This window comes from Manacus vitellinus, unplaced genomic scaffold (assembly GCF_001715985.3).
Source record: "Manacus vitellinus isolate BGI_N305 unplaced genomic scaffold, ASM171598v3 scaffold_3_pilon, whole genome shotgun sequence".
Classification (NCBI taxonomy): Eukaryota; Metazoa; Chordata; class Aves; order Passeriformes; family Pipridae; genus Manacus; species Manacus vitellinus.
In genome coordinates this window covers 34,758,757-34,783,360 of record NW_021940535.1, presented here as the reverse complement: position 1 = coordinate 34,783,360, position 24,604 = coordinate 34,758,757, and the positions used below count along the sequence as shown (strand labels likewise).

Here is a 24,604-nt window from a genome sequence, read left to right as displayed (position 1 = left end):
CTGCACAACAAGCTCCAGCTCCTGTCTCCTTGCTTTCTGTCTCAGCTGGTGGATCTTGTGTTCTGGATTAGGCTTCTGCTTAGAGAATTTTAGGCCGTGATGGATAGTCTGCCTCTCTTTTCACCATTTTAGGCACTCTGGATATTGCTCTATGAACTATAAAGTTACCTGGGTATCTATATATTTTACATCAGTGTACTGGGAACTTCCTGATTCAATTATTTGGTTCCTTACCACTTCTGAAAAAATCTTTCCTTAGTCTTACCATTGTTTATTTGTAGAATATTCATAAGAGCCCAGCTCATCTTTTACTTTATGTTTTATAAAGCACATAACTCCATGGAGTCCCAATTTACTGGGAATATGTGGACTGCAATGTAATAGAATAGTAATTGCTGATAGTGCTACTGTGTAATGCTTTCAGTTCATGGCATACATAAAATAAGTTATTTTAAAAATAGTATTTGTGATTGTTTTTTGTTATTGCTATTGTTTCATGGCAACCATTTCAGCTGATATTCTGTCCCAAGCACAAATATCTTCCATTAGTAGAGGAGGACTTTTGATGTTCGATGTAAAAGGAAAATTCCCACCACAGATGTCGAGTCAGCATCTGCTTCCTTCCTTTTTTAGTTATTCTTGCCTTAGGGTAAAAATCCAACATAAAAAACAAACAGCTGTACCAAAGTGACATGACATTTTGAAATACAATTTCCTTTATGGAAACATACTATAAAACTTAATAAGAAAATAACATTTCTAGAAGTACTTTGTCACATCTTATAAAATGTGTATGTTCTACAATGTGACTAAAAGGCTTCTAGATGAGATATTCTGTGCTAAATTCTGTGATATCTATCTTAGAATCATAATGCATACTTCTGGTAAAGTAGTAGCTGATCTAAATCATACAGATTTTTTTTCTTCCAGGATTGGGAAAAACAATGTAGTGCAATTTTACTAAATTGGTTTACTAATAGATAAAGCCTCAGGAAAATGTTGGCATTGGGAATAAGATTAATTGGGAGTAAAAGTTTTTCTATGAGTTTTACAAAGTTTGAACAAAGTTTCATATTAGAGCAAGAGAAAATGCTTTTCCAAATTAAAAATTCTGGTATCAAATAGTACTAGTTAATACAGATCATCAATGTCCACTGAATGTAATGGGAATTATTTTATTAGTTTGCATGGGCTTGAGAAGCCTTCAGCAGTTTTATACTCTCATTTAACATCTCAGCGTAATCCATTAAAAATACTTCTGCTTGCTATGTATCTATCAATCTCGCTGATTTTATTCTTCACTGTTTATATCTTGTTTTCCCACTAAATAAATATTGACAACATGTTTTGAAACATGCCTACTTAAAACAACAACATGCAAAATATTGTTTATATTTGATTAGTCTGTATTCTTTGACTGATTCTTCTTGGAGTAACAAAATGGACAGAAATTTTCTGTTATTTTACCTTTAAGTATCATATTTTTGTGATTTGATGATGTCCTTTCTCTTTAAAACTCCATATAGCAAATTATGTGAGCACTGCAACTATTGATGTGCCTAATATGGAACAGAAGTGTTTTCAGAAATAAAGCTGTGGCTTTGTCTCCCAACTTTTATTTGAATTATTGATGAGGAATTCTCTGTGAATTGATGCTCACCTTGTATTTCATGTATATTACTCAAAAATTGGCTGTAAAGTGGCAGGGGTTTTTTTCTGTTGTTCACTTACTGATGTATAAGTTGCAGAAACTAAATTTTATACTAAGATTTGTCTCTCACTAGCACTGTTGGCAGAACAGATCTACAGAATTTGTTCTAGTAACACAGATTCCCCATTAGTTAAGTTGCTGACTTCAGGATTGTTAACTGCAAAGTATAAGTTTTCAGTGTCTATTGTGAGCATAAATTGAAGTGCAAGAAATTCTGTTTAAATCTAAAAATAATTTTTTTTGCTGTGATGGTGATCAAACACTGGAAGCAGTTGCCCAGGGAGGTTGTGGAGTCTCCATCTATGGAGATATTCAGAACTGGACTGGGCATAACTGTGGGCAGCCTTCCCTAATTGACCATGCTTTTAACAAGTGTTTGGACTAGAAATCTAGAATTGCCTTCTTACCTCAGTTAGAATATGACTCTATGATAATTATCAGCTTCCTCTTTAGCAAATGCCTAAAGTGTGTTGTTTGCACTCAATCTCTCAGTGACACTGCTTTTTGTTTGACTGTTCCAGTTTAGATGATATCTTAGTTGGTGCCCCTCTCTTTATGGAACGAGAATTCGAGAGCAAGCCTAAAGAAGTTGGGCAAGTTTATCTGTACCTGCAAGAAAGTGCATTCCTCTTCAGAGATCCTCAAATTCTGACAGGCATGGAAGTGTTTGGTAGATTTGGCAGTGCAATCACACACCTTGGAGATCTTAATCAAGATGGATATAATGGTAATTTGTATTTAATGTAGTATATCTCTGTATAACATTAAAATTAAAAATAGCTAAGCAGTGAATATGAAGTGTCTGTGCAGTGGCTGAAAAAGGCTTTTTAACTTGTAACAGCCTTTGAAGGTCATGGGAATTTACACTAATGTTAATGAAATTGATATTGAGAGCCAAATCATGAAAAGCTTCCCAAGAAGAGGGCAATCATATTGACTATAGTGCTACTTTTACTAAATATTAGTATGTTCATTTGAATAAAAATATTATTCTTTGGTTTATGACTATAATTTCATTTATTTACTTAGTTAAGCTGTTTGCACTTGTTTAAAAGCAGAGTTCTCAAATGCTGGGAAGAGTTTGAGAATTGAATGAGGCTCAGCACATGAAGCATTTTGTCAACAATGAAAGAATTGGAGAAGTACAGAAATACTTTGGAATCAACCTTCCATTGGTACTTAGGCACCAAAAGAAACACTTGCATAATGGGTCCTTTTTTCAAATGCTTATAGCACATACACACAACAAAATGTTCATGTAAGTTAACTGGCAGCCTACATTGAAGAAAACAGTACAAGTAAAATAACTGCCATGGCTGGGATGCCTTGAGCACCTAGAGTTAGCCTCCTAGACATGGTCAGTAGCACCTTGGTTTTCTCTGCATGCGTTTCCTTACTTATTTTCAGGGTGTTAGGGATCTTCAAAGCAGGCATCTCTGCATCTAAAACAGCAAGAAGTTTTTCCTAGCGGAGCTATTTTGCACAGTAGCATTTAAGATAGTTGGCCCACAAAGGAAAAATTAATGGATTTTGCTCCTTCATAACTTGAGGGCTGTTTTTCACAGTGTTCTGGCCACTAGATTCTGGGGCAAGGTCTTCATTGTGTGGCTGCTGTGCAAGAAAAAAGTCATGTTGGGAGTCATAGGATTGTATTGGGGTTCAGACTGCACAAAATATGAATACCATCCTGTGGGTAGAAGCCATTGGATTGTGACTGCTGAGAATACTCTCACTGGCTTGTCCTGGAATCCCACAGTGGAGTTCAGACAGCTGAACCCCATGGTGGAGACTTCCTGTTTTCTACCTGTGGCAATAGCAGATGCCCTCAGCTACTCTGGGCACGGAATATTGGTCTGCTCTCCAGAATTCAGATAAGGCAGGCAGGAGACATTGCTGGTTTTCTCTGTCACTGTGTAAAGACTAAGAAGAGTCTTGAGCCAAAGTCTTCTGCTTCATAACTGAAGATGCCAGTTATAGAACATTGGTGCATTTCTGCCTTTAGAGAGAAGCTACAGATTCCAGGTGCTCGACTTAAGTTTAACAAAGAAATTCAGCATCAGCTTCTACATCAGAACCTAAAAATTAGAGTTGTAGATATGTATCCTCTAGTGTTTTCTATTGGCTAGCTCAGATAGTATGGCTGTTGAATCTCAGTCTAGAACATGACAGTCTCCACATCCCATGCATAGGAAGTAAGAAGAGCACTGTGAGTTCTGCTTCTTGGATGTGGCACCTCATTTTTAAGGACTGAAGTGTTTAATTGCACAGTGTCCAAACCCTCCTGTTAGATTCCTGACTTGGAAATATTCTTATTTCTCAATAAGGTGATGGCTTGGTATAAATGAAAACATGATATTCCATTGTTCTCTTTTGTATACTAGAGCACTGCATGTTTAAGGGATGGAATATTTTTGTCTATGTAGAATATTTTATCTGGAAAAAGAAAATTAGTTTTATCTAACAGCTGTTCCTTTTTAATTAGGTGATAGAGGAAATCAAGGAAAATTTGTGCCTGTTTAAAAATATTAAAGTAGAAGCAGGCATTCATTAGTTCTTGGTTTATTAAAGCTAGTTAATTGCCCTGGAAATATGTAGAGGAATCCAGTGTGGACTGGCTATTTAGTATAATTCAATAACATTTTCAAAGGATTATTTTATAAGCTTTTGTCATGAAACTTTGACACAGAAAAGACACTGCAAACATTTTTGTATATTTGCCTTAAAACTAGAAGTATAGAATGTTGAAGATCTTGCATGTTTGTAGCAGGAACCACTTGTGTCAGTTTTCCTGCAGGGAGTTAATTTTTAATTGTGCCCATTCTTTTTTTCTTTTTTTTTCTTTTTTTCTTTTTTTTTTTCCTTCACTGCAGACATTGCTATTGGTGCACCATTTGCAGGAGAAGACAGAAGAGGGAAAGTTCTCATTTACAATGGATACAGTAATGGGTTAAACACTAACCCTTCCCAGGTTCTCAATGGAGCCTGGGCCTCACAGTCCATGCCTTCGGGATTTGGCTTCACTCTAAGGGGAGACTCAGATGTAGACAAGAATGATTATCCAGGTAAGATTTTTCCATTAGAAATGGAATTTCATACTTCCATTCTCTGGAAAATGCATCATGCCTACACTGCTCCTTTTGGAAGGCAGAGGTCAGAATAAAGAACAGACATTTTTGGATAGTTCTTGTTCACTTTCCTGAGAGTTAAAATCAGACAAAAACAAATACTCCCTTTCCTGTCAAAAGACATGATCAGAAAGTCAAGAAAGGGCTTAAATAGTTGTATTAACATAAAACATGTGAAGTTTACAATAAAAAGCTTAACCCTTTCCCCCCACTTCCAAAAATTGAAAGCTCTCAGCTTATTCAACTTGTAAGGTCTCCTTCATCCTGGCATTCTTTCTTAATTAAAAACATGTTGTATTGTAAATAAGGGATTGACTTGGTTGTGTTGCTAAGTTATTTTTTGCTGTCGGAAGAGACACAGCTATATATAGTTAATGGCTTTCATTGCACTACAAAAAAGCAGAGAGAATACAAATTACTTAAAGGTAAATACTTTATTTGGACCTTTCTGTCTCTGTTTTCGTTTTGCTACATGGACTCCTCATTTTTAGGGTAGCTTTGATTCTTCCTTATTAGCTTATCTAATAAAGTAGGTATTTACATTTATCAAGTTTGTAACACAAGTTTCACAGGGAAGTATTTATTTTTTAAAGAAATTTTTTTCCAGCATCTAAGTAGTGTGAGTGTACTTGTATTTACTCTCTCTCCTCTGGAAGCAAATATATTCTGTTTCTTTTCTTCACAGTCCAGAAGCCTTAACAAGGGCATGCAGTAAAACGTCGTATTTTGTTATTGTGAAAGGTTCATCCACAGTAAAATGCTAATAGTCTGCACTTCCCTGACTTACTACGAAATCACTTTTGTTATCCTGGGTTATTTCAAGGCTAAAGTTCTTAAAAGTTGTATTATTTCAAAAGTAAAAATTTTTCAAAAGGACAAAAATGGGATCTCTTTTACCTTTTTGTGATGAATTGTAAAAACCTTGAAAAGGGTGCCTTTCAAAACGCAGAAGGGAATTTCTGGGAAGGGGTGTTTACAATAGAAATCACAGTTTTACAAACAGAAAAGCTGACCACAGAGTAATAAAGTGAGGCTATCACAAGACTGCAGAAGAGGATCTTTAGCATTTGAGAGAAGAAAGGGCTTTTAAATGCTGTTTTGACTTTTTGTATGCATATTGTTGATGTTGCTATTAATAGTCTTTCATTGTCCATGACTAATGAGGTTCTTTTGGACAACAGAGCTCTTTATTAAAGTTTCAACATTTAAACATCTCCTCAAGCACCCACAAGGCCCCCCACCAAAACCAAAGAAAACAGGATATGGCATTCCTGACATTTCTAAGATTGAAAAGATAGAGGGAAGGGAGAGATTCTTTGACTCACATAGGGAAGAAAGTGGAGTAGAAATCTCACTACCGTATTAGCATACTTTATATGGAGCATCTTTTCAGCTAACTTGTGGAAAGTTTGGGTAATGAGTCTTGATCTTCCTAATATGTACTGAGGAACTACTATAGTTGTGAGATTTCTTGGAATTATTCTACTTGTCATTGTTGGCTCCACCATGCATTCTACTACCAGAATTTGACATTGTGGTGTTAACTCACTATGTGTTAGATGGTTCGGTTTTATTACATGAATTACTAATTTAAAAAGAAAAAAAAAAAAAGGTAAAAATCCACCACCCTGCATTTACTGTAACTAGCTTTTCCCTCCATCCCTCAGCTGAATATCTGGATGAGCAGTGCAGAGTACTGGGGAGGATCTTTCAGAAAATGAGAAGAAAAAGCCCTTACTGTCAGTCAACCACCTCTTCCTTAATTCACGAAGTCTTGAAGCACCAAAACAGAGCTGTAAAAATAACACAAACATGGCACAGTACTAGCACAGAAATAACCTTCCTATGGGAAAAAGGGATAAAAAAGAAAGGAAATAATATGGGGAAATGGGAGCACAGAACAAATATGCTAGGCGATGAAATAAGTAATCCTTCTTGTGTCAAAGAGCTTTTCTTCTTTGCCTCCTGACGGAAGTGCTGAAGGGCAATCCTTGTACAAGGAGGAAGTGAGGTACTGAAGTTGGAAGGAATAAGAAGTAAGTTTTATTTTAGATAAACTGAGTCTTGCTGACTATAGAAGGTCTGGAAAACTAACCTTTAATTCCATGCTTCCCAAACTACCTACAGTTTGTGCCTGTAATTCAAAGAGGATTGTGAAAGATTAGGGAAAAAATATAATAAAAATTTTAATTAAAGCTTTTTAATGTTTTTATTTTATAAGAAGAAAAATGTAATAAAACCAAATTATGCTGACACATCACTCTCAGAAGTTCTGACCCTATAGACTGAGAAATGAGAGCCAGCTGTAATGTCTGGCTGCAGGCATAAACATGTATTGCCACTGTCTAAGGTGAGATTCTCCAAGCAATTAGCTCTTCCATGGCTAGAGTTCAAGTGTTCAGGACTGACTTGTATAACTGTAACTGTTCTTGTATAATTTACTCTAGCCCTTGTGCCTAACATTGTTCATAAGTCAGGCATACGCCTGCTAGGAAGTGAGAGGCTGAGAGATGGGAGTTAATCTTCCATTTCATTTTTAATGCACTGTGTAACATTTTCAGAGCTTTTAGAGGTTTAGACCTTCATTAGTTCAGATCATGTATTCATGGTTTTGGACCAGGTCACTGACCTGGAGGCCGGAAAATACCATGTGTTTATATGGCTTCTTGTCACAACTACTTAGATTCATCCTGGGATCACTGTATTGAGCCCATGAACCAGTGCTCTTTGATTACAAGTTGAGGAATAAATACAGTTCCTAAAAAGTGAGGGTGGACCACAGTCTTAATTTTTCTCCCATTGGAGAAAGGTTAAAGCCCCTCTTGGCTTGGAGTTCAATTCAGTCTGAATTTAACCTGTTAGCCTTCTGGAGAACAGCAGCCATTTGGCACAGGAAGTGATATCTTTCTCTCTTCACCCAAATGCCAGTATAAGCTCAGGGACAGAGAAGAAAAGAGGGAGCAGATGAAGGGTCTCTAGTACACAGTCCTGTTCATATCCTCCAGCTTTCCTGTGGATGGAGTGGTTTCTCCTTCCTTCTCTTCCTGTAACTCTGGCCAGCGAGAGAAGAGAGTCCCCTTCCTACTTCTTACTCTTATTTAGGAAAAGAAGAGGAAGAGCCTCTTGTCCCCCGTGAGCCCAGTTGTATAATAAATATGGGATAAAACAGATCACGGATGGGTTTAATGGTGGAGTAGGAGAGCAGGCAGGAAAGAACACAATACAGCCATATTTATACAGATGAAAGATCTGTCTAGCACTGTAGCATGTTTCCAGCGGTGGCCAACAACAGATATCCAGGGAAACATACAGTTATTGTAATATTTCCCAGAATATTCATCCAGCACTAATCAACCAGAGGAGTAAGGTGGCTCCAAATCAGAGGTGGTATATCCAAATTTAGTAGCCCTTGACAGGCTTTTCTTCCATTAATTTGACCAATCAGCTGCAGAACTCATGTAAACTTATGACACATGCAGCATGTGTCAAAGGACCCCACCCCTTGCTGAATGTTTTGTGAAGAAATAATTCTTTCCACTGTGTCCCATTCAAGTCTTGAACGTTCCATTGGACAGTTTCTGTGGATGTGCCCTAGTTCTGATAGTGAAGAGATAGTAAACAATTCTTTAGTGCACTGTTATTTTACATACTTCTACCATACTCCCTCCGTCAGCCATGTGTTTTACCAATCCTGTGAAAGGAACCCTAATTTACTTAATTGTTCCTTGTGCAATGGAAAATGGCACACCCGTCCTACTGTACCGGGTGATGGTTCAGTCTTGCCACCACTGCTGCCTCTTCTCCATATGTAAAGAGCAGTTAGTAATATGGGACTTATATCTGGGTAAAATATTGCTTCTAATAAAGATTTTACCATTGACCTGGATTTCAGACTTAACCGACATTTAAAAAAAGGTTGTATCTTCCCAACTGAGAAGAAAATCAGAATTAACACTTGACAAAACAGCAGTCCCAAATATTTTTCCTTGGTATCAGTAATTATGTTTGTACAAGAAAATTAAGTGAGTCGAGAACTGTGGTCTGGCCTTGAAGTTACATGGCACAGCACAGCTCAGTATTCAGATGAAATCTCCTGCCCACTGGAACAGGATGACCATACCCAAACTGCCTTTTTGGAAAGGTCTTTGGCCCAGGCTATTCCTCAGACCTTTCTTGGCTACTATCTGGAAGAGTACTAGCTTGCACATGCTAAAATCACAGCTGAATCTGTACTAAGAATACAAAAATATGGACAGTACCAACACAGTGCTCAAGTTCATACCCTGACTTTAATTTCACTGTGTAGCCACTCACTGCACAAAGCACAGGATACAGAGAGTTGAATGACTACCTGTTCAACATCGTACCTAAAAATGGAACTTTCTCTGGTAGGGTCAGCATGCAGACAGGGCTGCTTTTCCCTCTCATTTGCAGTCCTGTCAGTGTAATGACCATCTGTCTTTAGTTGTCCTGGCACAGATGTCACCACTGCAACAGTAACAGACCTCTACTCTCAGCATTGTGAAAACACGGAGATTTTTCTAGCCTTTCAACAGGGAAGACTGAGTTTTTGTTACTAAGCACAACCGTTGGTTTACATCTCCACAGCTTTCCAGGAGAGGAGTTCTGTAAATTCTGTCATACTTACAAACATTCCAGATGTTATGTGCACAAATCTGTTCCTTTATCAACACAGACAGGGGTGATAACATGGTAGTCGCTGCTTTGCAGGCTTTGGAGGTAGTGGGAAACTTTCAACCCTGGGAAGCAGCAGAGGCAGAAAGCTGTGCTGGTCATCCTAACAGTTCTAAAGATATGCAGCTGCAGCTGCCCTCTCTCTGTGTTGGTATTCATCACCTTCAGCCCCAAATAGAGTATTCTTCCTCACCTAGAAGGATTGCAGCGCCAAACAGTGGTGATGGTGGCAATGAATGGATGGATGCTCCCATCTTTGTAGTCATGTAAGAGTTAGAAGGTAAAGACCAATTAATCCTCTTAAGCTACATCTACACTAGTAAATGAAATATGCTGTCTTTGGTTCTGAACTGTCACTGAACACTCCTTGTCCATACTATCAAACTCACTTTTTTGCCAAAACAAGGTTACTGCGTTCTCCCTTTTGGAGACTAATAATTGGCATAGGCCAACTGCTTTAGGGACATTCTAATGATACCACTGCAGACAGTAAAGGTACAGCACACAGGCACATTCTCTGCCACTAATTTACTAACACTGACATAATTGTAACATCTTTCAACAGATGATCCATTTTACTGTTTTCTGACAGCTCATGTCTAAGGTCATATTCAAAGAAGGGGATCTGATCTCACTTCTGCTTCCATAGTAAATACTAGCTTAACACCGTTACTCTGGATTGTCAGTCATATGAAAAGAATAAATGGGATTAAAGAAAAAAGGAGGTGAATGGAGTGAAAAAGTGCAAAAGATTGGCTTTTTCCATCAGTTAAGTGCAAATACAGTGGTAGTTGGAATTCTGCATGAGATTCTGTGCTGCTGTTTTCAGTGCTGAGGTTAGGATATGGCAAAGCATCACTGTGCTGTGTCTGAGATCGTACTGGTGAGGCCCGTAACACAGTTTATATAACCATGGGATTCCCTGTGACAGAGCTCTTCAAGGTTTGCATAAAGGTATTATGAAATTCCTGCCTCAGCACAGTCTTCCTTGCTCCCTTCTCCTCTGGGACATCTGAACCCCATGATGGTAATTTTCCAAGACAGCTTCCACTCTCCTGTAATTCTGGGACTTTTAGGGCCCCTTTGCTCCATCCTGAGCTTCATGTGTGTCATCAAGGCCTGGAGCAGGGAATGAAGCAAAGGCATGCATTTTGCATTATAGTTTATTTTATTTATAATTTTATTTGTCTTTTTCTATTAGCATAGTTCAATTTTCATAGAAACCAAAGAAATCCATAAATCTCTTTAATGGGAAAGAAATTTGTTTTTTTTGGCTTCTGGGCATCCGTTCAAAGCTAGTCCCCACTGAGTGCTTGGAGCCTGTGATTGTCTAGGTGATGGTGCCGCACTTCCAGCTGGTTCATCTATCTGTGCACAGCTCAGGCATTTGGAGGCTGTAAGGTTTCCACCCTCACATTTCAGCATATGTTCAGTCACTTGGTGGCTGATTATAGCTAAGCAAATAGTTTATAATGAAAAACTTACTCATTAAAGTTACTTTCTTCTTGTGGCATATCCTCCCACAGACTGTGGTTTCTTCAAATGTGTTTGTGAACCAGGATGATTTATCCAGTTTCTTTTAACCGTGTGGGTGGATTCAGAACAATGCTCTAGATGAAATCATTGTTCAAAGACTGTTGATTAGTTAATTAGTTAATTGCTCAAATAAATTATGCACTGTTTTTTCTTCTCCCTAGCTGTTTACATGCTTGTGTAACTCTTCCTTAGTAATTTAGAGAGTCATTCTGGAGTCAGTGCCACTGAAGCTTCATCTTCAAGATATTCTGCTTTAGTTCAAATACAGTTGTTGGCCTGTTCTTTTGTTTGTTCTTTTTAGTCAAGCCTTTGTCAGCAAAGGGAAATGGGTAAGGCATCTTCATGCCTTCTTATTTTGGATTCCATTATTAGCTTAAGAATATCATGTAGTTAATATAAACAGATTACTCTAGAAACATTTTAAGAAGGAAAGAAGTGTGATAATCAGACAAAATTTCCTCAGAACTTCAGTAATCCAGTCTAATCTTATTAAAATAGGAGTATTTAACAGCTCCATCTGCTGAGTACGTTAACTCAAACAGCAGGAAGAAAATCCTCAAGTTTCTTTCTTAGAGGCAAGGGTTCTTCAGATTCATAAATTTTTTTGTGAACAATAGGCATTGTGCCAAAAATATCACAAATCGGAATCTAGTCATGATTAAATTATGAAGTTGGTCCAGGAGCTTTGTGGAAGACAAACAAATTAAATCAATGAGAAGCTGCATCTGCTCTGCCAAGAGCAGACTGCTGTGTGTGGGAGCCAGAACAACGGCTTGGGTTTTGCCAGCAAATGCAGAAAAGCTGAACTGCTTCTACCAGTTAATTACGTTTTCACATGAGTAATCGATCAAAACTGTAGAGAGAACCTCATATTTGCTTACAAATTTGTTCATTTTATGGCAAATTAATATCCATGTAATTTATAGGTGTGCTTTTCTAAAATTCTTCAACATGCTTAATGAAATCACCATATTGGGCCCAATACAATATAAGAGTAAAGCCATTGATCCCAATAAACAGTGTTTTACTGAAGTGATGATACACTAACTACCCTCTTTGGGATTTATCTGTAATATAATAAATAATATAGTTGTATTATAAAAGAGACTCATTCAGACAAAAGGGAGAAGTGTTGATATGAATTAGCCTTAGGTGGTATACTTAACAGACCTGCTACCAGAATGATTGAAAAACAGAGTAGGATCAAGGCAGTTGAGAATAGTAGGATTGGAAGAAAGTGTCTCTGTTTTGTTTGGTGGCTGTTTGTAGTATTTAACTAAAATTCTTGAGTAAAGCTGGCTAAACTGGATGGTCCTGTGTTTTTTACTATGGTCAAGCCTGAAGTGATGGCCATTTAAAGGAAATTTTATTTTGGACCCTTCCTACTGAGATTTGGGATCATAATGGATGTTGAAATCCTAGAAAACAAATAGAAATATGATCATTGGCCTTTTTGGCAGCTGATCTGCTGAGGAAAATAAAAAGCAAAAAGGCTCACAAAGATTTTTTTTAACGGGGTTTGCAGCTAGGCAGTTTTCTCACTTGCTTTTATGAAATTTCTATTAGCACCTGTACTCAGATAGAATATAATCCTAATTATTTTCCAGTCCCTTTTTATACTGTCCAATTAAACTGACAGACTACATAAAGTTATATCTAAAGCTGTCGGCAAATCATTCTGATTCCCCGAAGTTAATGTTTTCCTGCCTATCCTGATAGAGTTGCATTGGTGAGATGACCCAGCTGTCATTTCATTTTTATGTTTCTCATAAGTGAGGTGAGTGACAGTTGTTCGTGGCTGTTTTCCTTGGTCACTGTCCCCCATGAAGCAAGATGAGATACCATGCCTTGGCAATTTCTTTTAGGGTTACTGGACGAACTCAACCCAAATCTAAGGTGCTGAACACGATGCATGTTCCTCCCTGAGCCTGTGTCTCTCACAGGTAATGGAGATGTCCTTTAAAAATACCAGGGTATCAAAGAATTTTCTCAAGTTAATAAATGAATATATTAATTGAGACTGGAAGTAAGACCTTGTTGATCTTCCTATTTCATTTGGTTGAAGATCTAGGTAGGGAGCATCATGGCAAGTTTCTGCCCTTTATCATATGGTGTTTCAGGTCTGGAAAAGCCACATGGCAGAAGGTGCAGGTAAACAGACCAGCTTGCAAATTCCAGTGTGCCTTTCAGTGCCATCTCCTTAACTTTTTATGATAATTTTATCTCGGAAAATGGATTCACCAGAGGGCATCTTGGAACCCTTCTCTTCAGAGCAAAGTAAAATTTGAAATAAGCATTAGGATTGCTTGGCTTTGTGCCCCTTGACATCAGTTAAATACATGCCAAAGACACTTGTTTCAGGATTAAGCTCTGTGAACTCTACCAGTTGGGACATTAATGCATGCAACCCGTAAGCTGTGTTGAAATGGAAGATAAGAATTCCTGTGGAGTCACTCCATGCTTGTTTTCTTAGTTTTTGCAGTGTGGCTGTGACCCCACAGCTCATTTATCCCACAACAGCAATGAGGCAGAAGCTCACGGCTGCTGCCACCAGTTCCCTCTTCCAGATCTCGGCTTCTCTGAAGGGGAGCAGCTGATAAAAAATCTTCTGAAAGAGACAACATAGGCAAAGTGGTCATTTACCTAAACTGATGAGGCCCCTCATCATCCTGAAAACATGAAATATGAGAAAAGAAGAAGTTAAGGAGATTTCATGATTCTGATACTTCTCCTTCGTTGTTTCTCTCTTTATATATATATACATTTTAATCTGAACTTGAAAAAAACCCCTCACTAATGCAAAGGAGTAAAGGTTTTCATATGCTTTTCTTCAGGCTCTGTTTGGAAGGGTTATAAGGAGTTAAGCTGCTTTTTTAAAGCTGGCCTTTTTTTTTTTTGCTGTGTAATTGGTTGTTAAAGCCTTGTTTTTAAGCAAGTGACCTTTGCATCAGTGATGTTACATGCATAGCATTAACAAGTATTAATAAAGACAACTTCTCTCTATTTTTAGGAGGGGAAAGTTGCCAAACTTCAGATAATTTAGACGTCTCATGCATTTTTTTGTAAAAATGATTAGTAACATTCTTCTACAGAACACACAACAAATTCAAAACTTCTGCTTATAAAAGTACTCTGATTGGATGTATTTTCAAATCTCATGCATTTGTATCAACATCAAAAATGTTTTTTCCAGTGATAGGTATAGCAGTTGCACCCCACAAAGCAATGAAAGAAAGAAGAATAAAACTGCTGCTCTGTAATAGAACAAGAAGCAAAGAAAACTCCCTAATGAATTTTCCAGCAAATACTTTGCTTGAATATATAATCACTTTGTCCTTGCATTAGATCGTAGATGTCACTACTGGGTATAAATATGTTTTATTGTTTGCATATTCATTCTTAATTCCACTTTCTCTACTGAGTGGTTTCACTCATTCAAGATCTTTGGATGAAGAATAAGCATGGTTTAGAACAGAGAACAAAGGACACATCAGGGTAAAAGTAAGAACTTCCAAAAAAGAAAGATAAGCACAGTCCTGACTGCCCTTAGAGTGTGCTCAAACAGGGCCTTTGTGGTGGTGCTATGATTGAAGGTCCTCATCTTTTTTACCGTGTCACCAAACCTGGCTGAAGTGGCAGTGCAGAAACACTGCTCATGGAAAACCAGAAAGAAGTTTGCCAACGACACTAAATTGAGAGGAGCTATTGACTCCCTCAAAGGCAGGGAGGCCCTGCAGAGAGACCTTGATAAGTTAGAAAGCTAGACAATCACCAAATCTATGAAGTTTAATAAGGGCAAGTACTGGATTCTGCACCTGGGATGGGGCAACCCTGGTTCTGTGAATACAGTGGGGAGCAAGGGGCTGGAAAGCAGTGCCACTGAAAGGGATCTTGGGGTCCTGGTCGATAGCAAGTTGAACATGAGTCAGCAGTGCCCTGGCAACCAGGAGGGCCAACCATGTCCTGGGGGCCATCAGGCAAAGCCAGCTGAGTGAGGGAGGGGATTGTCCCTCTCTGCTCTGCACTGGGGCAGCCTCACCTTGAATATTGTGGTCGTTTTGGGCACTGCAATGTAAGAAAGGTATTAAACTGTTAGAGAGTGCCCAAAGGAGACAACAAAGATGGTGAAGGGCCTTGAGGGGAAGCCGTATGAGGAGCAGCTGAGGGCACTTGGTCTGTTCAGCCTGGAGAAGAGGAGACTGAGGGGAGACCTCATTGCAGTTACAACTTCCTTATGAGAGGAGGAGGAGGGGCAAGCACTGATCTCTTCTGTATGGTGACCAGTGACAGGATTTGAAGAAACATCATGAAGCTGAGTTGGGGGAGACTTAGATTAGATATCAGGAAAAGTTTTTTCACTCAGAGAATGGTTGGGCACTGGAACAGGCTCCTCAGGGAAGTGGTCACAGCACCAAGCCTGACAGAGTTCAAGAAGCATTTTGACAATGCTCTCAGGCACATGGTGTGATTCTTGAGGTATTCTGTGCAGGGCCAGGAGCTGGACTTCAATGATCCTGGTGGGTCCCTTCCAACTCAACATATTCTGTGATTTTTTAATGAAAGATTGGATTATGAAATCATCCCAAGACCAGGGTCCGGATAAGTCTTGTATGTCTACCTGTTTTGTCTCTGCCGTAACATAGCCCTGAAACTTTTTGCTTTATCAAGTCTAGTATAAAACAGTACATGCTGTAAGTCAAGTCTGTTGCAGAATTCATAAAGAGTATCCACCTGGGAACAACAGAACAGAAACCCCTTCCTTCTTGTCTTTCACTTTCTGTTAATAACATAACATTTCTTTTTCATTAAAAAAAAAAAACAAGCAGGGAAAAAAACCTAACACAAAACCCACAGAAAACATCAAACACAAAAAAAATCAACAAACTATTAAATGTTTCTGGAGGGTTCCTGTGGGTGCTGCTATCAGTGAGCTTCCAGGAAAAGTTTTGCCTCGTGTGCGGTGTAGCCTTTATGATGATGGCTTTGTCTCAAATAGTTATTTATTTAAACATCTTTAGATTTGGTACTGTGTGCAAGTTGTCTAAAAAAGCTACTAATTAAAAGTACACATAAATGTCCCAAAAAGGAGTTAAAAACAACACTCATTTTCTTCTGCTATTTAAAGTGTTCCTGACCCTGAAGCATATTTCTCTAAGGCCAATGAAACTAGAAAAATGTAAATGTTGTACAAAAAGAGGATCAGACCCGTAAACTGTCCATGCCTTCTCCTATTAGTATGTTAGTCAGTGGAATTCAGTGTAGGACCAGCTGATGCCCATGTGAAGTACTTGTTTAAACTTGTGAAATCCTGGCCATCTGAAAGACAAAGGAGCACTAGAAAACAGGCTGCCAGCCCTGGATCAAACCGATCCAGCTAATGAACATCAAAGCTTTGTATTTGCATCATGCTCGATTACTTCTGGGCTTCTTAAGCAAACCAGTGCTAAAACTATAAAAGCAGCAAGTAAGGCTTTGTTTACAACCCTGAGTACTGGTTTAATTAACTTATTTAAATCCATTTAGGTTGCCAGTCTGTACCACTGCAAGGTCTGTTGTAAGGCTCAGTGTACTGAATCGGACACGTGTCAATTAAATCGTATAGTAACAACAGTGGAGTGAAAGGAGTGCCCAGATGGACATTTGGGGGCTTTGAAAATGAAACAAAGCTCTTTCCAAAGTCAGAGGCAGCAGGAAACTTGATCTTTTTTCATCACTGCTTGGCTCCAGTTTTTCTCCAGCAGGCCTGAATGGATCCAGCAAACCAGTCTGGATCTTTCTGGGGAGCTTTGTGTGAGGGCTCGAGACAAAAAGAGGAAATATTTGGTCCTGTAGATTCCCAAACCCAAGCTGACGACCACTAACAAAGAAGTGCCCAAGTCCCAGTATAGCATTTGTGTTGTTGACTCCATCTGTTTGGAATGGTGAGTGTTGGGGAAAAAGACGGCTTTAGATGGACAACTGTTGTAAGCCTTAGTACATGCTGCTGCAATACTGGAAATATTAGAAGCTCTGAAAACAGCCATCCTCTGCCCTTGCATTGTCTTTATGTGCACAGAGATGTAATGCTTAAATTAATGACCAAATTACTTAAAACACAAAGCAGGACGGAAGAGACTGTGAGGAAGGAACATCATAAATTTTCAACATGGCTTGTATGAAAGTGGCAAGAACTTGATTTGCATCTCTTTGAGATACAAGTTGGAGAGAAGTGAGATTGTGGATTGGGTGACCTTGTGTTAAATAGGTTGGCACTTACTGGGTACAACTGAGACAGTCTCTGACAATGTGAAGTGTTTTCTTTCAGGTACACTTTTGAAAAAAATTGCTTATAAAGGAATATTGTATTTGTTTTATGTTACTGCATTTTTAATGTAAATAATCTAATTTAGGCAGGAAAAAACGTGTGAGAGATATCTATATATCTCTTCTGAAGCCATTGTTTTTTCCAGATTTAATTGTGGGTGCATTTGGAGCTGGGAAAGCCGTTGTTTACAGGTATGTGGCAAATACAATGGATTTTATATTTTACAGCTTTGGTCAGAGATTTACAAATAAACAAATTTCAGATTCCCGTGTTACTCTGTTTCAATGCGTAAAAACAGATCACCAGCGATGATAAATTAAACATCTTGTGAGAAACAAATGCTTTTTCCCATGCTCAGAACTTGTAATTTTTAGTGAAAATTTCCATACTTAGTCATAGCTTAAGAAGCTTCTGGAATGTTTGACTCCTCAGTCAATTTTAAATAAAAAAATTAGAAGGCATAGAATTGAAAATTAATTTCTTTTCACAGGGAATGGTGCTAGTAAGAAATTTCAAAGTGACTCTGGTTCTTCAGAGGTCGTATATGTTAAGATGAACTATTTATTGAGAATAAAGACTGCTCCTTTTAGCCTCAGTTTAAAAAAAATGCACAAGATCCCATTTTACAAAACAGAAAGTTCTTGCTGACTATGGAATTCCACTAAATGCATTTTTTAATTAGAGTTGTAATTTAAAACTAAACCAAGTACATAAACAAAAATCTGTTACTGCTCTCTTTGTCCAGCCAGGCTGACAGTTGTTCACATTTGAATATTCACCATCCATTGCTACAACCAAATAGTCATGTTTCTTGATTCCTGTCTGTCTTCCCAGCAGCACCTGATGGAGAGAAGGCATGTTCTACTTCTCAACTGAATGCTTGTGAAAGCATAAGAATTTTGTAAAACAGGAATGTTAGCTCATTTCAACTAACACTGTAGAATGCAGTGAATAGACCCAATTTTCCTACTTCCCTGTTAAAGAATCATTCAAATACTTTGCAATGCATCACTTTGCAGTGCCATGAATGACTGCACAGGATGTGAAATGTTGGAGAATTAGATCCACTGTGTATTTTCAATAACAATAAAATCTGTTCTATTTAGTTTAAGACAGTGAGTAGCAGGTGGCCATTTCCTGACCAGAACGTACCAAATATGCAATCTGTCATTTTGGTGAAATAGAATATTTTTAACCAAAATTTACTAGAAAAAAAGGGTTTCCCTGTTGCACAAAAATGAAGAGAGTAATTTTATTTTTCAATGTCTTGCTGAAGTAATATAGATAAGTAATCATAAAAGCTCAAATGTGTATTAAAATATGAAGAAAGTAATTTTGTAATAAGCTGAGTTAGCCAGAATTATGTAAGTTACTGTAAAATAGTACTTCTACCTTAAAAACAATAGAATCTGGATACTTACTTGTTTTCATTTCTCTTCTAAATTACTCATGGCTATAGATTATCTCATTACTTAATAACAGTTTCAGAGGGGTGGTCCCCATTACCACAACTATATATCCATGTACTCAGCAGAATTTACTGATGATTATTCCTGATTTACAAAGTCAATTTTCTCAATATATATCAGACAGAATTTACTTCATTGTTTACTAAGGATACCCTACATCAACTTCTACTTTAACCAAATTATTTTTATTTTTTAAGAATCTTAAACAGAGCTAGCAAGTGTGAATATGTTACTGTTAATGGAGACAGTACAAAACAAATGTCCAAAGGACTGCTGTAAATCCCAAAAAGGCAGGCTCTGTCCCTTTGTGAAAACTCAGTGTGATGAAATGTATCTGATATGCTTTAGTCCTGGGACTCATCTACTGGTTAACTATAGGATACTGTTTCAGTGATGTGTTAACCTGTGCTTTTTTTCATGAAGAACTGTCAAAATCTCAGTAGGACGTATCACAGCTTCTGAGCCAAAAAAAAAAAAATTCTTTTGGGTAGGAGCAGCATTATAATAGTGTGTTCTCCTAAGTAACCCTGCATCTCTGGCTTCTTTGTGGCCATCTCAGTTAAGTGTTTTCTCTGCTTCAACTTGGGTACTCTTGTGCTCTTTCTATGTGCAGTGAACCTTATTTCTGTCCCCCAGAGCCAGACCTGTTGTTACAGTGAATGCTCATCTTATTCTGAACCCTATGATTGTGAATCCAGACAACAAAACTTGTCAGCTCCCTGACTCTCAGCTTTTAGTGGCCTGGTAAGTTCATGATTACTCAGAAACCATCCTTATCCTCTTTCTCAAATAACTTCTTATTAATAACTTTTATTGCAGCTTTTTTTGAACATGTTCGAAGTTCAAAATGTTCAAACATGCTCTGAGCACAACAAAAAAACTCCTATGTAGAGTTCTTTTTTATAATTCCAGTACTTCACAGATTGTCAAACTGTGTCATAGCTATAAGTTGAGTCCTTTGATATACTGAGTCTACTTCTGCTTAGGAGGATGCTCAGTGTCTCTTACGGTCAAGCTGCAAAATTATATGCAATGTTTGGATGAATGAAAGATAAAACAGCTAAAACAGATGAAACACATAAGCATTGATCTGTCAAAAAACATACCTTTGTTGAGAAAATGCAACAGTGAAAATGACGCAGAACTTGTGGGCCCACCATTTTCTGTTGGAGAAAGACGGATCTTGGTCCTTTGTGGAAGAGAGAATATATCTGGTTGACAATTCCGAGAGAAGTTCACAGGATGTTGTTTCTGGTTGTCTTTGGTCAGAGGAAAGGTTTTTTTTAGTGCACCACACAGGACACCTTTAAAAGAGAAACCCTTCACCACAGTAGCATTTAACTTTGAAAACAAAAAGAACATTAAGAAACTCAAAGCTAATTAAAATAATTTAAGATCAGTTACAAATATAAAATGCTTGCAGGACAGTTGGAGGCTATCTAATAGCACATAATGCCACAGAAAGGCACGTTTACTGCACTAGAAAAAGGTCGCTTAGAAAGGACCTCAGAACAGTTGATAAAAGAGGTTATTACAAATACAAATACAGAAAAAAGATACTGCTTGAAAGTGGAAACCATAACAAATGAGGAAGCTAAAATCAAAACAGAACATAAACATGTGCACGTTGAATATAAAATAGTAGTATGTCTTGCCAAAGAGACTGTGAGGAACAGATTTCTCAGACATAGAAACATTAGAAACAGAAAGTCTGCCAGGACATGGGCTGGATGAAAACAATATTAAAGTGTAAAGGAGGACTCCAGAAGATACATGACTGCAGAAATTTTTCACTGCTTTTAAACTAGAGATGGTCAGAGGGATTCCTCACACTGGCGATGTTCTTTATAGGAGATGAGTTCTGAAAATTATCTCAAATGTAAAAGTCAGCAAAAGAATCTTTAGAATACATTGATAAATATGAACCGTAGAAAATAATCATGACCAGAAGCAGTTCATTTAAAAGCCATAAAGGAACTAAATTCTGGTACACTTAAACCCCTCTATATGTGGGCTCTCAATGTATATGGGATGGGGCTGCCAGGAGATTTTCACTCTTGCACTTTTCTTTTACACTTTTTAGGACTTCTCGTATTTGTCATAATGTTCTTCATTTCTACACCCAGTGTAGAAAATTGCCCATCTACAGAGCAATGTAGAAGGCACTTGGTAGAACTACACAGTCCTAAAACTCCACAAAGCTTTGATTGGAATAGGATCAAGATTAAGGACAAGACATGGAATAGGAGAGATCAAGATCCACTCTAATTTTTTAAGTACATTTTGTGTTAATAGTTAATACAGAATTTAAAATATCAACTCTTGGCTGAAGCACGTTCATTGATCAAAATTATGTTTTTCTCACAACTTCAGGTTTTAAGACTTTTAAAAAATGCTTAATGTCATACTGAAAAAGATTTTGGAACCATAACATTTACCAAGAGAGTATTGAAAGAAAAAAGGTGGTTTTTTGCACAAGAGAAATAAATAAAAATATCTCTTAAAAAATACTCCTGCTGTGAGGTATTTTTTAAAAAAGGGAGTAAAAAACAAATACTCCTGTAGCATATTTTTTTCATTACTTTTAATTTCTCTGCTACAGTAAGCCAGAAGATGTTTGGTTCATATCTACAAGAGCTTTAATAGGAGCATAATTTAATTTCTGTCTGCTTAATTCTAAAATATTGTTCCCTAAAGATTTAGTTTGTATTACAAAATGACTGAAGAGCAGCTGCTATTTTCCATGCTGTAATTTTTCTCCTTAGTTGATATAAGCTTGTATTGTACATATTAAAACAATGAGTAGGGAAACTCCAATAAGCAAAGAATTCCTCAGTCCCATGGGATGAATCTGTGTATCTCTTAGTCAGCTGCTCAACTTGTATAAAAAGTCTACTGACTGACACAGCAAAGTTAGAATGAAAGGAAACCTCCTACCAGAAAAGTTCCAGGAAGTGTGTTTGTGAATAATGTGGATTATTGTACATCTCCAAGTATTAGGAAAATATTATTTTTGCCATAATTGAAAAGCTGAAGCACAGAGGAAACATGCACAAAAAGTCATTTCTATACACAGCCCTAAGGGAATTGTCCTGAACTTGTAGAAGCATATAATTCATTCTCTGCTGTGTGTAAAGTGGGGCTGTTTCTATGTTCCCAAAACTAGCAAATCTGGAACAAATTCTGCAACTTTGAAGCTATTAAAGAATATGGGGGAAAGACTTTTTTTTCCCTAAGTGTGAAAGATGCAAGTTAATATCTGTAAAAAGGGGTAAATAAATCAAACATTTTAAATTTTCAAAAGCTGTTTCCACATCATGTGATTTATTATGTCCAAGATTGGGTTCTAGCTATTGAGATGTCTAGTTTACCCATGCATTGGTATTTTTATTACTATTTGAGGTCAGATAATTTCCTGGCTACCTTATTGCTACTTTGTGCTTAAATTGTATCTGAAAGTGTTATTTACTCACTTTGCACTAATTTAAGGTAAATATTGTTATTTCCAATTCCTAAAGGAGCAAGAGGTCGGAGAAGTTACCTGACTTACCAAAAGTAGTACAGAATTGTCCAATCATTATAAACAGTCAAGTTGTAGAGTATATCTCTTATTTGTAAGCACTTTTTGGGTTTGGATGTCTGATTTAAGATGTGCTTTGCAGGCTTCTTTAGGCAACCCAGCTATCCACCTTTTCTAAACCCATTAAACCAGAGGTAGACTTTTTAAAATTTCTGATCTTCAAGTTCCTACTATCAAAAATACTCTGAAAAAAACTGTCATTCTTTTATCTCCAAATGTACTACTATTAAAATAGTAATAAAACATTTATAATCTTGGGTCAATTAGATTCAGTAAATGAGACATTTCTACATACATTTAAAAAAAAAAAAGCTGAATACAAAATGCCTACGGAAAATGTAAAATCCAAATATAATAATATTTCAGCCTATCCTAACTGAATAGATTTTTCTAATTTGGCTCCTTTCTATTGCTAGTATTTTCTTTTCCCATTGACCTAATTTGAAACAGGATGTGATTGATACCCTATGGATATGGACCTAAGGACCATTGTTGAGATGGATTTGTGTGAGATTTTCCACAGACTGTTGGCCAGCCTGACTCCATGGGTCAGACAGCAAAGGCGTGTGGCCCAGAGTCAGAAGATGGAGAGTCAGCTCTCAGAGGGAAGGAGGCAGGTAGTGACAGTTGCTACCAACACAGCTGCATTGCTATGTGGGAGATCTCTGAGCCAGGTAGTAGTTTCAGTAGCCCTGGAGACATCCAAAAGGCAGTCTTTTGAGCTATCCAGCAGCCCTGGTGTTACCATGGCCTGTCCACACGGTGTAGCTTAGCCATGGGATGCCTTCAGCATTAAAGCTCTATGTTGGTCACTGTCTTAGACTTTGGCATAGCAAAATCTAGAAGCAAGGCAAGTATTAGAGCATCATAATAGAAATATATTGACTTGCTTTTACATATTATACCTCAAAGAGGAAACAGTTTGTTTAAAGGTTGTTTATCAGTAGACAATAACGGTCTCTGCATTCTTCTGTAGAGATTTGTGACCTTGCAGGATGGGTATCAGCCTCAAACAGAATGGAAGTCCATAGCATTAAAGCTTAAATGACCTTTCTGATAAAGCATTATCCATTCTTTCTCTCCATCTGCAAACCTGTGTGCTAAAGAAATTTTCAACAATGACAAATGATCTGGTAATTCCTTGCTTTTGTAATTACAGTCAAATACTATTCAAACCGTGAGCTTATAGTGATGATAGACTCAGCAGAGAATAAATGTGATGTGGGGATCTCTTTGGAGAGACGAGATTGATAGCACATAAAAAATTCATATGCCTTAGGATGATGGGCTATTTCCCAGCTGTTTCTTATCTGCTGAAATTTTCTTCCTTTGATTGTTAATTGCATTGTTTGGTTGATTGTTCCTATGAGAAAGCTCAAAAGCTCAGCTATTTTATTTCTTACTGTGTCTAGGAGTCAGATCTTGAATCTCCATAAATCCTTTAGACTGCTGTCCTCTTTTGTGGTCTTTGCCCCTACTTTTCTTTTTCTTGAAACTGAAGCATCCCCCAGCCTCTCCACAGCATATTCCTGTCGAAGTGATGAGCATATCTAAATTCATCTGGGTTTGTGATTGAAATCTTTGATGTCTTTAGAACAGTTTCTGAACTAAATAATAAAATCACAAATGTGTGGCAGAATTCTGCTAAAGCCATAGCGTTGCCTCTTGTGTGGCCAGAATCTGGGAGATTATTCACTTCACATATTTGCTCTTTGGCACTGCCATTCCCTTTTTGACGTGCTCTGCCTGGAGCAGAAGGAGTAAATCTTGACTCTTACAGTAATACTTAAGAACGTGACTTCAGTTTTCAAGTATGTATGATGAACTATTCTGTTCATCATAGTAAATAAAATGTACACTGAAATTGTTCTGTTGAACAAGTAAAGCATTCCAAGCTGGATGTTTTAACCCAACCTTTTTTCAGACATGGTAGTGTAAAAATTATTTGCTTTCTCCAAATCAAGATCACTGAGTATATTTTTCTTGAGTTTGCATTTGAGAAAATACACTTATGCTCTGACATACAAGACTGGCCTGTGAAGCCTGATTTCTAAATTTTATTTGTGCAATTGCACAAGCTTTCCTCAATTTCATTGTTTCATCCTTATGTATTAGGAAATAATTGGTTCTTCATGTGTTAATTCAGCCTTCTGTAAAGAAGTAGGAATATGACTGAATTTGCAA

The 24,604-nt window shown here is 37.5% G+C and overlaps 1 protein-coding gene across 1 annotated transcript in view; it reads left to right on the top strand.

The window, feature by feature from the left end:
* Positions 1–24,604, top strand: part of ITGA8 (integrin subunit alpha 8) — a 108,406-nt gene that overhangs the window by 25,947 nt on the left and 57,855 nt on the right. The window contains exons 12-15 of the mRNA XM_018075165.3: positions 2,233–2,438; positions 4,582–4,773; positions 17,517–17,562; positions 19,477–19,584. Of these exons, the coding sequence (XP_017930654.3) occupies positions 2,233–2,438; positions 4,582–4,773; positions 17,517–17,562; positions 19,477–19,584 (552 nt within the window). The remainder of the gene's footprint in view (positions 1–2,232; positions 2,439–4,581; positions 4,774–17,516; positions 17,563–19,476; positions 19,585–24,604) is intronic.